This window comes from Oncorhynchus clarkii, chromosome 4 (assembly GCF_045791955.1).
Source record: "Oncorhynchus clarkii lewisi isolate Uvic-CL-2024 chromosome 4, UVic_Ocla_1.0, whole genome shotgun sequence".
Taxonomy (NCBI): domain Eukaryota; kingdom Metazoa; phylum Chordata; class Actinopteri; order Salmoniformes; family Salmonidae; genus Oncorhynchus; species Oncorhynchus clarkii.
The window spans coordinates 27219772-27232918 of record NC_092150.1 but is presented as its reverse complement, the minus strand read 5'-3'; the positions used below and the strand labels follow the sequence as shown (position 1 = coordinate 27232918).

General features: G+C 43.5%; 2 protein-coding genes and 1 pseudogene across 2 annotated transcripts; 1 reads left to right on the top strand and 2 right to left on the bottom strand.

Annotated features, from left to right (window-relative positions):
- LOC139406664 (dynamin-3-like) overlaps nucleotides 1-3935 on the bottom strand; it is a 40700-nt pseudogene extending 36765 nt beyond the window's left edge.
- Nucleotides 3936-5150: 1215 nt separating this feature from the next.
- On the bottom strand, nucleotides 5151-8399 carry LOC139406665 (eEF1A lysine and N-terminal methyltransferase-like). Its single transcript, XM_071149523.1, has 3 exons — nucleotides 7993-8399; nucleotides 5586-7869; nucleotides 5151-5380 (listed from the first exon to the last, which is right to left on the bottom strand). The coding sequence occupies exons 1-2, from the start codon at nucleotides 8080-8082 to the stop codon at nucleotides 7564-7566; spliced, it is 396 nt and encodes a 131-aa protein (XP_071005624.1). The 5' UTR covers nucleotides 8083-8399; the 3' UTR covers nucleotides 5151-5380; nucleotides 5586-7563.
- A 112-nt stretch (nucleotides 8400-8511) lies between these two features.
- LOC139406661 (inosine triphosphatase (nucleoside triphosphate pyrophosphatase)) lies at nucleotides 8512-12378 on the top strand. Its single transcript, XM_071149514.1, has 8 exons — nucleotides 8512-8637; nucleotides 9819-9876; nucleotides 9980-10044; nucleotides 10155-10228; nucleotides 10335-10366; nucleotides 10622-10734; nucleotides 11234-11310; nucleotides 11517-12378. Exons 1-8 carry the CDS (start codon nucleotides 8575-8577, stop codon nucleotides 11653-11655), a joined length of 621 nt encoding a protein of 206 aa, XP_071005615.1. The 5' UTR covers nucleotides 8512-8574; the 3' UTR covers nucleotides 11656-12378.
- Nucleotides 12379-13147: the final 769 nt, after the last annotated feature.

Here is a 13147-nt window from a genome sequence, read left to right as displayed (position 1 = left end):
ATAGGAAAGTCTCGAACGGAGCTCGTCCAGTTTATTCTCCAGTGATTGCACGTTCACCAATAGAACGAAGGGTAGAGGTGGTTAATACACTCGCCGATGTAGTCTTGTCAGGTATCCCAAACGTCAGCCTCTATAATGTCGCCTCTTCCATCTTCGAGTGTTGGGGTTTGGGCCGGTTCCGGGATGAGAAGTATGTAAATTTAAGAAGAAAGCTCATTGAAGTAGAAATCCTCATTCAAATCAAACAATGCAATGCTGTGAACAATGCGGCGCTGACCGCGACGCGGCACCTGCAGTTTTCTCTGGCAGACTGCGTCAGAGGATGTTAATGTCGAACTGGAATGCCAAATGCGCTGAGAAGTTACTGGCCAGGTCGGGCCAGTGCCTGACGAGATCCACTGGCCCGACATGTTTTTACTGGCCCCAGGCAAGTGGGCCATTGTTATTGTTGGACCCTGCAATGTGTTGCTTTTTGTGTGTGTGTGTGTGTGTGTGTGCGCGCGCGTGTGTGTGTGCCCCAAGCACCACAGCTCCCACTCTGGGAAAAACAAGACACAATGTCAAGTCGGCAGGTGTACACAAAACAAGGCCCATAAACTGTGTGTGGTGCAATCGATTTGTTTGTGGGGCTTGCTTACACAAAGCCCGAAGCTATGTGGGACTGTGGACCCTAAGCATAAAGACAAGACACGATTGATTAATGCGTTAAGGCACGAGTATAAGGGCACAAAACAGTGTCCAATACAATCAACAAATGTTGTTTTTTATATCTTGTCATGAATATATTTCCACAAATATTTCTTTATGCAATTCATCCTTTACAATTGTTCATACACAGGTGCTTTTGTTTAGGAATACGGCAAATCATTTCACCTGTGCAGCTGGCCGGTTCTATTATTATTATATTTTTGGTTTCTACTTTGTCAAAAGAAGCTGTAACTGGACTTTATTATTTACTATTACTAATCGTATCTACAAAAAAGTTGATCAAATAAATCACACTAATGTTTTTATTGTAAGAGAAATAACTAGGCTTTAGGCCTGTGTTTTTTCTAGGACTTTGAAGAATTATACAAAACATATCCTTGACTCTATCTAAACAAACAACTCTTTTTTTTCTTGATATATTTCCATAAATATTTCTTCATACAATTAATCCCTTACTATAGTTTATGAACTACTTATCAATGTATGTTCAAGCATGTATTTATCAAGCATGTTTGTGCACCTTGCGGGTTGAAATGCATCTGATGCATATGCTAAAGGTGATGCCCGGCCACATTCTCTAGCGGGTACTTATATACTGAAAGGCCAGGGGGTTCTAGTGTTAAAAGACAAGAGCGGGTATAAACACAACAGTGGAAGCTGAAACATGTCTAACAGCCCTGCTGAGGCAACTATAAAATACATCTAAATCTCAATGTCAAAATGACCCCACACTCATTTGACATTACATTTACATTTGAGTCATTTAGCAGAGGCCCTTCGACCTTTCGGTTACTGGCCCAACGCTCTTAACCACTAGTTTTCCTTTCTCCCCCACTCAGGCTACAGTTTAAACTCTACAAAGAAATAATGGGTGAAATCACTTATTTCTAGTCTTTTATTCCAAATTCAGGGTGCCACCATTTTCCTGTTGTCTTGCTTCAGAGTTTATTTTATAGTATCCTACCATTTATAATCCAGCTGTGACAACACGCCTGCAGGAAGCAAGGACTGACACTCAGGGCTGGAGAAACAGCTGGATTCAGGCATCAGACATTAAGTCAATGATTGCATCCCAAACGGCACCCTATTCCCTATTTAGTACAATACTTTTGACCAGGGCTCCTGGTTAATAAGTAACCAAGTGCTGGTCACTGTCACACAGACATCATCACTACTGTCATAAAGCCATTTCAGGTATCCATACTTCAGTATTCCATACCAACCATACTAAGAGAGCGAGAGAAAGAGAGAGCGAGAAAGTGTGTCATAGTCTCCTCTCTCATATCTGCACATTTGCTCTGAAAACACTTGTTAAGCATCATGCCTATTGTCGCATAACTGACCTCATTATTGGTGGGTGACTGACTACTACCGAGAAAGCTCTGATTCACAAACACAGCTACATTGGCATAGGGTTTAGTAAACAATCCATGCCAGCCCTCACTGAATAGGAGAGGCTGTCTGTCTGCCATGTGCATTCATTTGGAGAGCTCAACTGTTGGGAGCCATGAATCATTCAATTCCATTCAATTCAAGGGGCTTCATTGGGAAGGGAAACCTATGTTAACATTTCCAAAACAAGTGAAGTAGATAATATACAAATGTGAAATAAACATTAAAAATTAACACTAAACATTAAACATTAAAATAAAGACATTACAAATGTCGTATTATGTATATATACAGTGTTGTAACTATGTGCAAATGGTTAGAGTACAAAAGGGGAAATAAATAAACATAAATATGGGTTGTATTTACAATTGTTTGTTCTTCACCGGTTGCCCTTTTCTTGTGGCAACAGGTCACAACTCTTGCTGCTGTGATGGCACACTGTGGTATTTCACCCAGTAGGTATGGGAGTTTATCAAAATCATGTTTGTTTTTGAATTCTTTGTGGATTTGTGTAATCTGAGGGAAATATGTGTCTCTAATATGGTCATACATTTGGCAGGAGGTTAGGAAGTGCAGCTAAGTTTCCACCTCATTTTGTTGTCAGTGTGCACATAGCCTGTCTTCTCTTGAGAGCCAGGTCTGCCTACGGCGGCCTTTCTCAATAGCAAGGCTATGCTCACTGAGTCTGTACATAGTCAAAGCTTTCCTTAAGTTTTGGTCAGTCACAGTGGTCAGGTATTCTGCCACTGTGTACTCTCTGTTTAGGGCCAAATAGCATTCTAGTTTGCTGTTTTTTTGTTAAGTCTTACCAATGTGTCAAGTAATTATCTTTTTTTTTTCTCGTGATTTGGTTGGGTCTAATTGTGTTGCTGTCCCGAGGCTCTGTCGGGTCTTTTTGTGTTTGTGAACAGAGCCCCAGGACCAGCTTGCTTAGGGGACTCTTATCCAGGTTCATCTCTCTGTAGGTGATAGCTTTGTTATGGAAGGTTTGGAAATCGCTTCCTTTTAGGTGGTTGTAGAATTTAACGGCTCTTTTCTGGATTTTGATAATTAGTGGGTATGCTCTCAGAAGCTGCACTTCTGCTCTGCATGCATTATTTGGTGTTTACCGTTGTACATTGGGGATATTTTTGCAGAATTCTGCATGCAGTCTCTCAATTTGGTGTTTGTCCCATTTTGTGAATTATTGGTTGGTGAGCAAACCCCAGACCTCACAGCAATAAAGGGCAATGGGTTCTATAACTGATTCAAGTATTTTTTGTCAGATCCTAATTGGTATGTCAAATTTTATGTTCCTTTTGATGGCATAGAATGCCCTTCTTGCCTTGTCTCTCAGATCGTTCACAGCTTTGTGGAAGTTACCTGTGGCGCTGATGTTTAGGCCAAGGTATGTATAGTTTTTTGTGTGCTCTAGGGCAACGGTGTCTAGATGGAACTTTTATTTGTGGTCCTGGCGACTGGACCTTTTTTGGAACACCAATATTTTGGTCTTACTGAGATTTACTGTCAGGGCCCAGGTCTGGCAGAATCTGTGCAGAAGATCTCGGTGCTCTTGTAAGCCCTCCTGAATCTCTGCCAAACTCAAAACAGACAGCATCTGAGTAACCGATTATTGAATAACATTATGGATGGTTTATCTGATGTGTTGTTGATCACTATATCAGACTACTATACCTGCCAACAAAGTTCTCCAAGAATGAGCTCTTGCCTGCGCTCTGGCCGCCAACTACAGCTATATGTGGCAGGTCCAGGTTGCAGCTCTGGTCCATGGTGCTGAAGGCGTCCTACAACCTGTTGACCAAGGGGATGAGCTCCTCCATCACCTGGTTGCCCATCGTGACGGAGCTGTCCATCCAACTTTCAACCCACCTGCACACACAACACCATCCAAACACTATGGTTTGGTAAAGCTGAAAAAAGATGAAGACAGTCAAAGAGAAACATTTGAATATTATTGGGATAGTTTCAGGATTGATAGCTAACGTTAGCTGACAGCAAAAAGTGCAAGGAACTTAGCTCAATTTAAAAGCTACTTCAAGTGCTGAGTGATGTTTATTAATGTTAGCCAACTGCCCGGTCCGCATGCCACTAAAACACAAATATAACGTTTGTATACCTAGCAATTATTGATATTTTTATTTGTTTTGCAAGTTGTCATTGTTGCCTTGTCTTGCTGATTACTTAACCAACTGTCAAGTAGTGACTCCAGTCCAATTAGTTGGCAACTAACACTGGTCCAGTCACCGCGCACCCAAGCCGGACCCAAACGTCCGTCCAGCAAGTTACATCGTATTTATATATAGCCTATTGTTCAAAAAGTCAGTCCCTAAAAGTCAAAGAGATAATAATGAAGATAACATTTCCTCCGGTGGACTTTAGTTCTGGTTCGGTTCAGTTCTAAGCAACAATTCGATAACAGTTCGATTCATCTGACAGGCAGCTAACGTTAACGGGTCGTTACAGTCATAAACCCCGCCCATTTCTACAATTTATCTTCAGAAAATCTGATTTTAAACCTAACCTTAACCACACTACTAACCGTATGCCTAACCCGAAATGAAGGTTAAATGTTTTTCATACATTTGTACAATACAGCCATTTTGACTGTGGCTGTGCTATCTAGTGGAAACCCAGCTAAAGGGCTTCTCTCTGTAAATACGCAAAAATCTGCGACTGAGTTCCCAAAGGCAGTTTGCACGTCCATTCACTCCAAAGAAACAGATAGAAAATTATAATATTAGTTTGGCTTGACAGACAGAAAATATTCCCGCCTCAAGTCCAGGGTTATAAATCCCACCTTTCAATGCACCCAACTCGCAGAGAGACTGTGAACATGCTGCAAGATTCATCTACTGTAAATAACACTGCTGCACTCTTCAGCAGTGAGAGAGAGTGTGTGAGGGACTGCAGTCTAAAATCAGAAGGTGTAATCTGTGTAACATATTTGAGATAGTTAAAGTCTGATAGAAAATAAAATAGTTTCAAAAGCAACTGTAATCCTGAGAAAATCACTGCAGGGTTCATCATCAATAAACACCAGAGAGAAGTTTGAGAATAAAACATCTTTACTTGATTGATAGTGTTAGAATAAACTACATCTGTACATGTTTTTATTTTGTATACAGTAAAGTATGAGATCATGAATCTTGTTCACAAGGTCTTCCCCTCTTCTCCTCATTCTCATCCTCCTCTCCTCATGCAACCTTCAGGTTCAGCACTGCAGGGTCCAGCTCCAGCCCTCCTCCACGCAGCCCCACCAGGAGCACTGACACTAGGACGTCTAGAGAGGGAAGGTGGGACAGACAGAGGTTCGAGGAGACATGACAGACAGAATACATTTAGCTGATTCATCAGACCTGAAGTGTCAGGTGACAAATTCCTGCAGGCAAATAAAAGTACATTTGAGAAAAAGTGTCAAACACAGACCGGTGTTTGGCAGGTGTGTGTGGATAGGCACGAAGTGATTGACTTGCAGACACACCTACCTTTGTTGTGCTTGGAGCCCACCCCTAGTATGGCAAGGCCAGCCACCATGACCTTGTGGTGGGCACAACAGACCAAGCCCTTATCCACCGCCAGGGTGCCACCTGGTGTCTGTGAGGGCACAGGGGGAGGGGCAGAGGGCTTTCCTTCTGCTCTTCTTCTGAGTGGAGGCTGCTGGTCAATGGAAAAAGACTATTAGCCACTGAACTCAGGCATTGAGTAATCAAAACACTGTGTGCGTGAGAGATTGTGTGTGTGTGTGTGTGTGTGTGTGTGTGTGTGAGAGTGAGTGAGTGAGTGAGAGAGAGAGAGAGAGAGAGAACCTGTGGTTGTTGGGTCAGTGAGGCAGCTCTCTGACTGGACCAGTCCTTCATTAAACAGGAACACTAGTCTGCAGTTGAGATGACCAACCTCTCCTCTCACGTCCTCTACAGCGTACTGACCACTCAGAACACTGTTACCACGGCTCACTACCTCCCTCCAACCTAGCTCACTACCCACCGACAGGAACGGAACACATACAGGGAGAGGGACGGGGCCAGGGATGGAGAAAGGGGGAAAACGGTTGAAGGAATAAGGGGGAGACGATAAAAAATAAAAATAAAGATAAAATATGGAATAATCACAAATTCCCTACCTGCTGATTGGCTGGCATCCCGGGGGGGGGGGGGGGGAGTTCCATCCCCATGGGAGAGAGCTCTGTTTGGACAGACTGCATGTCCGTATACTCCTGGTCCCTATGCAACCAGTCACCTTTAGTTAGCGCTAGCTGCTAGTTGTCCACGACCCTCAGCTGAGCCATGAATGAGGCAATTATGTTCCACATTGAAATAATAAAAAAGCATTACATTTATATTATTACATTCCCCATGTTGTTTAATAAGATAAACCTCAGTAGCCGTTAAACGTTTAATTTGGGAGGGATTGCACTTGTTACGTGTCACACCTCGAAATCAAACAAACAAATGCACTTTTTATGTAGTTAGGCACGTGTCTATTCAAATCAAATCAAATCAAATTTATTTATATAGCCCTTCGTACATCAGCTGATATCTCAAAGTGCTGTACAGAAACCCAGCCTAAAACCCCAAACAGCAAGCAATGCAGGTGTAGAAGCACGGTGGCTAGGAAAAACTCCCTAGAAAGGCCAAAACCTAGGAAGAAACCTAGAGAGGAACCAGGCTATGTGGGGTGGCCAGTCCTCTTCTGGCTGTGCCGGGTGGAGATTATAACAAAACATGGTCAAGATGTTCAAATGTTCATAAATGACCAGCATGGTCGAATAATAATAAGGCAGAATAGTTGAAACTGGAGCAGCAGCACAGTCAGGTGGACTGGGGACAGCAAGGAGTCATCATGTCAGGTATTCCTGGGGCATGGTCCTAGGGCTCAGGTCAGTTGAAACTGGAGCAGCAGCACAGCCAGGTGGACTGGGGACAGCAAGGAGTCATCATGTCAGGTAGTCCTGGGGCATGGTCCTAGGGCTCAGGTCCTCCGAGAGAGAGAAAGAGAGAAGGAGAGAATTAGAGAACGCACACTTAGATTCACACAGGACACCGAATAGGACAGGAGAAGTACTCCAGATATAACAAACTGACCCTAGCCCCCCGACACATAAACTACTGCAGCATAAATACTGGAGGCTGAGACAGGAGGGGTCAGGAGACACTGTGGCCCACTCCGAGGACACCCCCGGACTATTCTTTTATATTAAATTGCGCAAACTCCAAACATATCGTGGTACGTGTCGGGATCGCACTTCGCTCTAGTCTGCATGCGTGCTGGTTCAATGGAAGTAGCTATAGAGGGACACATATTACTAACAGACAACACTCCTGGAGTGCAACTCTATGTGCAGGGCTGCTGGCTTTGGTTAAAGCCCTGTTAAAGCCGTGCTTCTACACCTGCATTGCTTGCTTTTTGGGGTTTTAGGCTGGGTTTCTGTACAGCACTTTGAGATATCAGTTTATGTAAGAAGGGCTATATAAATACATTTGATTTGATGTTATAATCCCTGTCTAACAACTCAACATCCTCACACCCCCAGCCCACCTCAGCCAGTATCCTCCCAGCTAGAACCCCCTCCTCCTGGGAGGCCATGGCGTCCAGTGTCCCCTTGTCCAGTGTAGCTTGGTAGCTTCCATCCTCATTGGGCGTCTGTGTGGCATCCACCTTCTGGAAGGTCAGGTGATTCACCACCGTCTCACTGATGTCAATGTTGGTCAGATGTCTGTAGCCGACATCATACTCACTCAGCTCAGAGTTACCACAGCCCACCACCAAGATCTGGGAGACGAGACAAGTGAGAGACAAATAGAAGTAATGTCTTGTACATGGATTTCAGGTTCAGGACGTAAAAGTGGTGCCACAGATGGGTAGGGTGCCTTTGGTGTAAGCCTAAGTTGTCACCTTATCCCGTGGTTTGATGTATTTGAGCAGCATGCCACTGAGTTTGTTGTTGTCTCCATAACTCCTCTCTTCTTGAAGAAGCGTTCCCATTACTCAGTGGAGCTGACCCCCTCGGTAGTGCGAGTTAGAAGACTCATCTTCACTAGGTAGCAAGGTGTATCCTGGTGTATCTCTGTAGGCTACTTCAACAAACTAACATGTAAGGCAACTTTCAAATAGCTTTAAACAAGCTAGCTAAGATTCAGTCACTTGCAGGATATCATAACTGTTAACTAACTAAGTTACGGTTAGCAACTGTTGTATCGTCATTTTGTCCAAAATATGCCGTTCTCTAAATATAAATTGTTGCATTTTAGTTTGCCGTCTTCCCGAGATGGTATGTTCACCCGGACATTATTTCCAGCTGTACACAACAACATTCCGATTGGATAGCGTTGAATAGGCGGAGTTCTTAGCCTTACCGTGATTTGCTAGGATTCTTGGCAGTGGCCTGTCATTGGCTGATGCAGTGCCGGATGTCTTTGTGGTGCAGCGTGTTCTGGTCCGTTCGTGATTATCTTCCAGACATCAAGAGGCCTCAGCATGGCTATTCCAGTGGGGAGATCCGTTGTCTTCGTGACTGGAAACGCAAAGAAACTAGAAGAGGTGGGGAATGCTTCAGATCAATTATTATTCCCTGTAGAAATGGCCCGGAATGAACATTGAAACGTTCCAAAGTGAGCTGTTTATTAGAGGTTCCAGCCGACTCCTGACAGAATGGAAGTCTGACAGGGGTAAATGTGGTGGTGGCCAAGTTTTAGATTACACCTGCTGAGATCAAATGTTTTGATATATAATTCATCTAATTTTAGAGACTACGTCAATAGCTTGTACACATTAACTGTATAACATGAACTGGGTTATTGGAGTCCTGCATGTTTAACAGTATAGCACCATACCAGCAGGTGTCATCCAAGCCTTACACCAGGGATGGGCAACTTTGATGGGGGTGGGTGGCACAAAAAATCAGAACTTCTCATTTTATTTATTTTATTTAACAAGGAAAGTCAGTTAATTAAGAACATATTCTAATTTTACAATGACGGCCTACCTCGGCCAAACCTCCCCTAACCCGGACGGCGCTGGGTCAATTGTGCGCCGCCCTATGGGACGCCCGATCACGGCCGATACAGCAGGATCGAACCAGTAGGGGCTACAGTGGATTGCGGGTCTGCCTACCCACATCCATGCCCTAGCCTTATATGGGCCCTACGCAAAATGTTGTTGGGGGGGGGCACACATCCCCAACCTGCGAGCCAAACATTTACATTTCCTGCAATTGTACTAATTTCGTCATTGGGCGAAGAGACAAATGTGCAGTTTTACAGCTAATTTCCTGCAATTGTACACATTTTGCTATAGGGTGGATATAAATGTTTGCAGTTTTTAATATGATATCTGAGTGAAAGTGACTAACAAAATCAATGAGTCTGTAATTCGACCATGATTACTTCAAGTATAAATAGCTGGACGCTAGACTAATTTACCAATCTAAAAAATGTTCACTGACATGGGCTAATTGAGTGACTGACATAAGAGAGAAACCCCTGATGCACAATCACATTGTTTTTTATTGCACCTTGTGTAATCTACTATGCTAACTCTAAACAGTAAGTTGGGACCCCAGCTGGGTTCATAAAAAATCATCATCCTCATTTTGAGGGGGTGGGGTGGAATTGATGGGGGGGGGGGGGGGGCAGTTGCCCGTCCCTGTCTTACACATAACACTGTAGACCAACTCACAAGTTCATGCCATCATAAAAGACTGCTGTTCTTTGTCTAACCAGGTGATTCAGATCTTGGGGGACAAGTTTCCCTACAAACTAGTGTCCAAGAAGATTGACTGTGAGTTAACTTTCTCAATGGAATGACGAGATAGATGTATACCTAATCAATACATCTCTGTTAAGTCTTCATGTGGGACTAAATTACTGTCCATCTTTCTCAGTGCCTGAATACCAGGGGGAACCAGACGAGATCTCTATACAGAAGTGTAAGGAAGCAGTAAAACAGGTGTGTCATTGTGGACTGTTCTTTTCCGTGTGCTGTTGTAATGAGGTCTGGATTAGAGATGCGTGTATAAATGCTAATCTGACCTGGTTTGTCTGTGTCAATTCTCTCAGGTTGATGGACCAGTCATCGTGGAGGACACCTGTCTCTGTTTCAGAGCATTGGGAGGTCTACCAGGACCCTACATGTGAGTAGGCCTCTATAACCTCTCTGTGGAGCCTGTGTTCGGATTCTCTAATATGACAATACATTTATTAACAATTTATCGTTTTTTTTTTCTTGTGTGTGTGTAGAAAATGGTTCCTGGATAAACTTAGGCCTGAAGGTAAATCATGATTCATCTGTGAATGAATGAGTACAGTTACTTAAATGTAATGTTTGAGTGTGCAGTGGAGGCTTCTGAGGGGAGGACTGCTCATAATAATGGCTGGAACGGAGCAAATGGAATGGCATCAAACCATGTATTTGATGTATTTGATACCATTCCGATCCAGCTATTACCACGAGCCAGTCCTCCCCAATTAAGGTGCCACCAACCTCCTGGGTTTGAGTTTGTGTCACCGTCCCTCCCTCTATCCAGGTCTGTATAAGATGTTGGCTGGGTTTGAAGATAAGTCAGCCTGGGCTCTATGTACCTTTGCCTTCTGTCCAGGGAAAGAGGAGCCAGTACAACTCTTCAGAGGGATAACTGAGGTCAGAATATCGTTTCAAATGTAAAGTTTTTATGTAACGTGCACAGGTACAGTAAAATGCCTTTCTTACAAGCTCCAAACCCAACAATGCAGTAATCAATATCAATGTAGAACAAAAGATAACATACAAAAATATGTACACTGCCCTACAAAAGTCAAAACGCAGTACCTACGTCATTTATTTTACTGCAAAATCTGACTTCAAAGTATTTTTCTGTCTAGACAGACAGCCATTTCTGATACTCCATGATATATTCTGATCAACTGGCTTGTTCTTGTGTCAGGAAAACTGAATACCACATTAATCCGATAATATACCTTGCCATTACAACAGATGAAAGATTTTTGACCAAATTTCAGCAGTCTTATTTTTATTTTATTTCACCTTTATTTAACCAGGTAGGCCAGTTGAGAACAAGTTCACTAACTCTAACACTAACTAACACTAACTCTGCATGCTTTGCTTTGATAAACATGTATTTTTCCCCCTAACTGTTTAGGGGCACATTGTAGAGCCTAGAGGCCCCAGAGACTTTGGATGGGACCCCTGTTTCCAACCAGACGGATTTGACAAAACGTAAGCAGGACTTTTATTTTACTCGCAGGAGTCTGTGTTTACGTATCACACTTTATTACTCCTTTATTACTCTCCTACTCTACCACTCGGGGGCAGTAGATGTCTATTTTATGTATTGACAACAACAGTAAAAAGAAAATGAATGAAAGTGATTATTACCAGCTGATTTATTGTTGTGTCTCTCATTCTCTTTCTGGTCCCTGTAGTTATGCTGAGCTACCTAAGGAGGTGAAGAACACAATATCCCATCGGTACCGAGCCCTGGCAGCCATGTCCGAACACTTCTCCTCTCAGGCCAACGATAATGGCATGCCAGACACCAAGAAGAAGAAACAGAACGACTAACCACTGATCTAGGGTCAGACAACCCTACCCCCATTCTTAACCTTTACCATCAGGGGGATACAAAACCTTTCTGACTCTCTGTATCCGTGGTTAGGGGCAACTTCTACCTACTCTGACCAATCGCTCAACAAACAGTCAGGACTCAGCTAACCAATCAGACAGGGACAAACTTGTGCAGATTAGACAGTTCCACACTGGTCAACAAGTTCTAATCTCATCTGCCAAAGGTTTAGACCACACTCCATCCTCCATTTGTCTTAAATAAGTTGTTTCTGTACCTTGTCAAAAAATAAGGATTTGGTTTATTCTCTGTTCAGAGTCAAGTCGCTGAATCTGCTTTTCTCAAACTGATAGAGCTCATCAAATCTGGATTATGTGGGTTTTATGAACCAAAATGTGATTCTAGTTCAAGACTTTCTGCTTTCTAAAGTGCAGTCCCCAAGCCAAGACTACAGTATTTGTGTTTTGTGAGAGGCAGACTCTGTGAGTGTGTGGAGTCCCCAAGCCAAAACTACAGTATTTGTGATTTGTGAGAGGCAGACTCTGTGAGTGTGTGGAGTCCCCAAGCCAAGACTACAGTATTTGTGATTTGTGAGAGGCAGACTCTGTGAGTGTGTGGAGTCCCCAAGCCAAGACTACAGTATTTGTGATTTGTTAGAGGCAGACTCTGTGAGTGTGTGGAGTCCCCAAGAGGAGTGTATAATAAACCACAAATATTCTGTCTTTCTGAGTTTGATCTCCTTTAATGTAGTAACTCAATGTTTTCTCTCCTGTTTGTCACATTTCCACTCCCCTTTTCTTAGTCTTTTGCTCTTAGTCACTCTTAAAGGGAGTGCTCCTAATCTCAGCTTGTTACCTGTATAAAAGACACCTGTCCACAGAAGCAATCAATCAGATTCCAAACTCTCCACCATGGCCAAGACCAAAGAGCTCTCCAAGGATGTCAGGGACAAGATTGTAGACCTACACAAGGCTGGAATGGGCTACAAGACCATCGCCAAGCAGCTTGGTGAGAAGGTGACAACAGTTGGTGCGATTATTCGCAAATGGAAGAAATACAAAAGAACTGTCAATCTCCCTCGGCCTGGGGCTCCATGCAAGATCCCACCTCGTGGAGTTGCAATGATCATGAGAACGGTGAGGAATCAGTTCAGAACTACACTGGAGGATCTTGTCAATGATCTCAAGGCAGCTGGGACCATAGTTACCAAGAAAACAATTAGTAACACACTATGCCGTGAAGGACTGAAATCCTGCAGCGCCCACAAGGTCCCTGCTCAAGAAAGCACATATACATGCCCGTCTGAAGTTTGCCAATGAACATCTGAGTGATTCAGAGGACAACTGGGTGAAAGTGTTGTGGTCAGATGAGACCAAAATGGAGTTCTTTGGCATCAACTCAACTCGCCGTGTTTGGAGGAGGAGGAATGCTGCCTATGACCCCAAGAACACCACCCCCACCGTCAAACATGGAGGTGGAAACATGATGCTT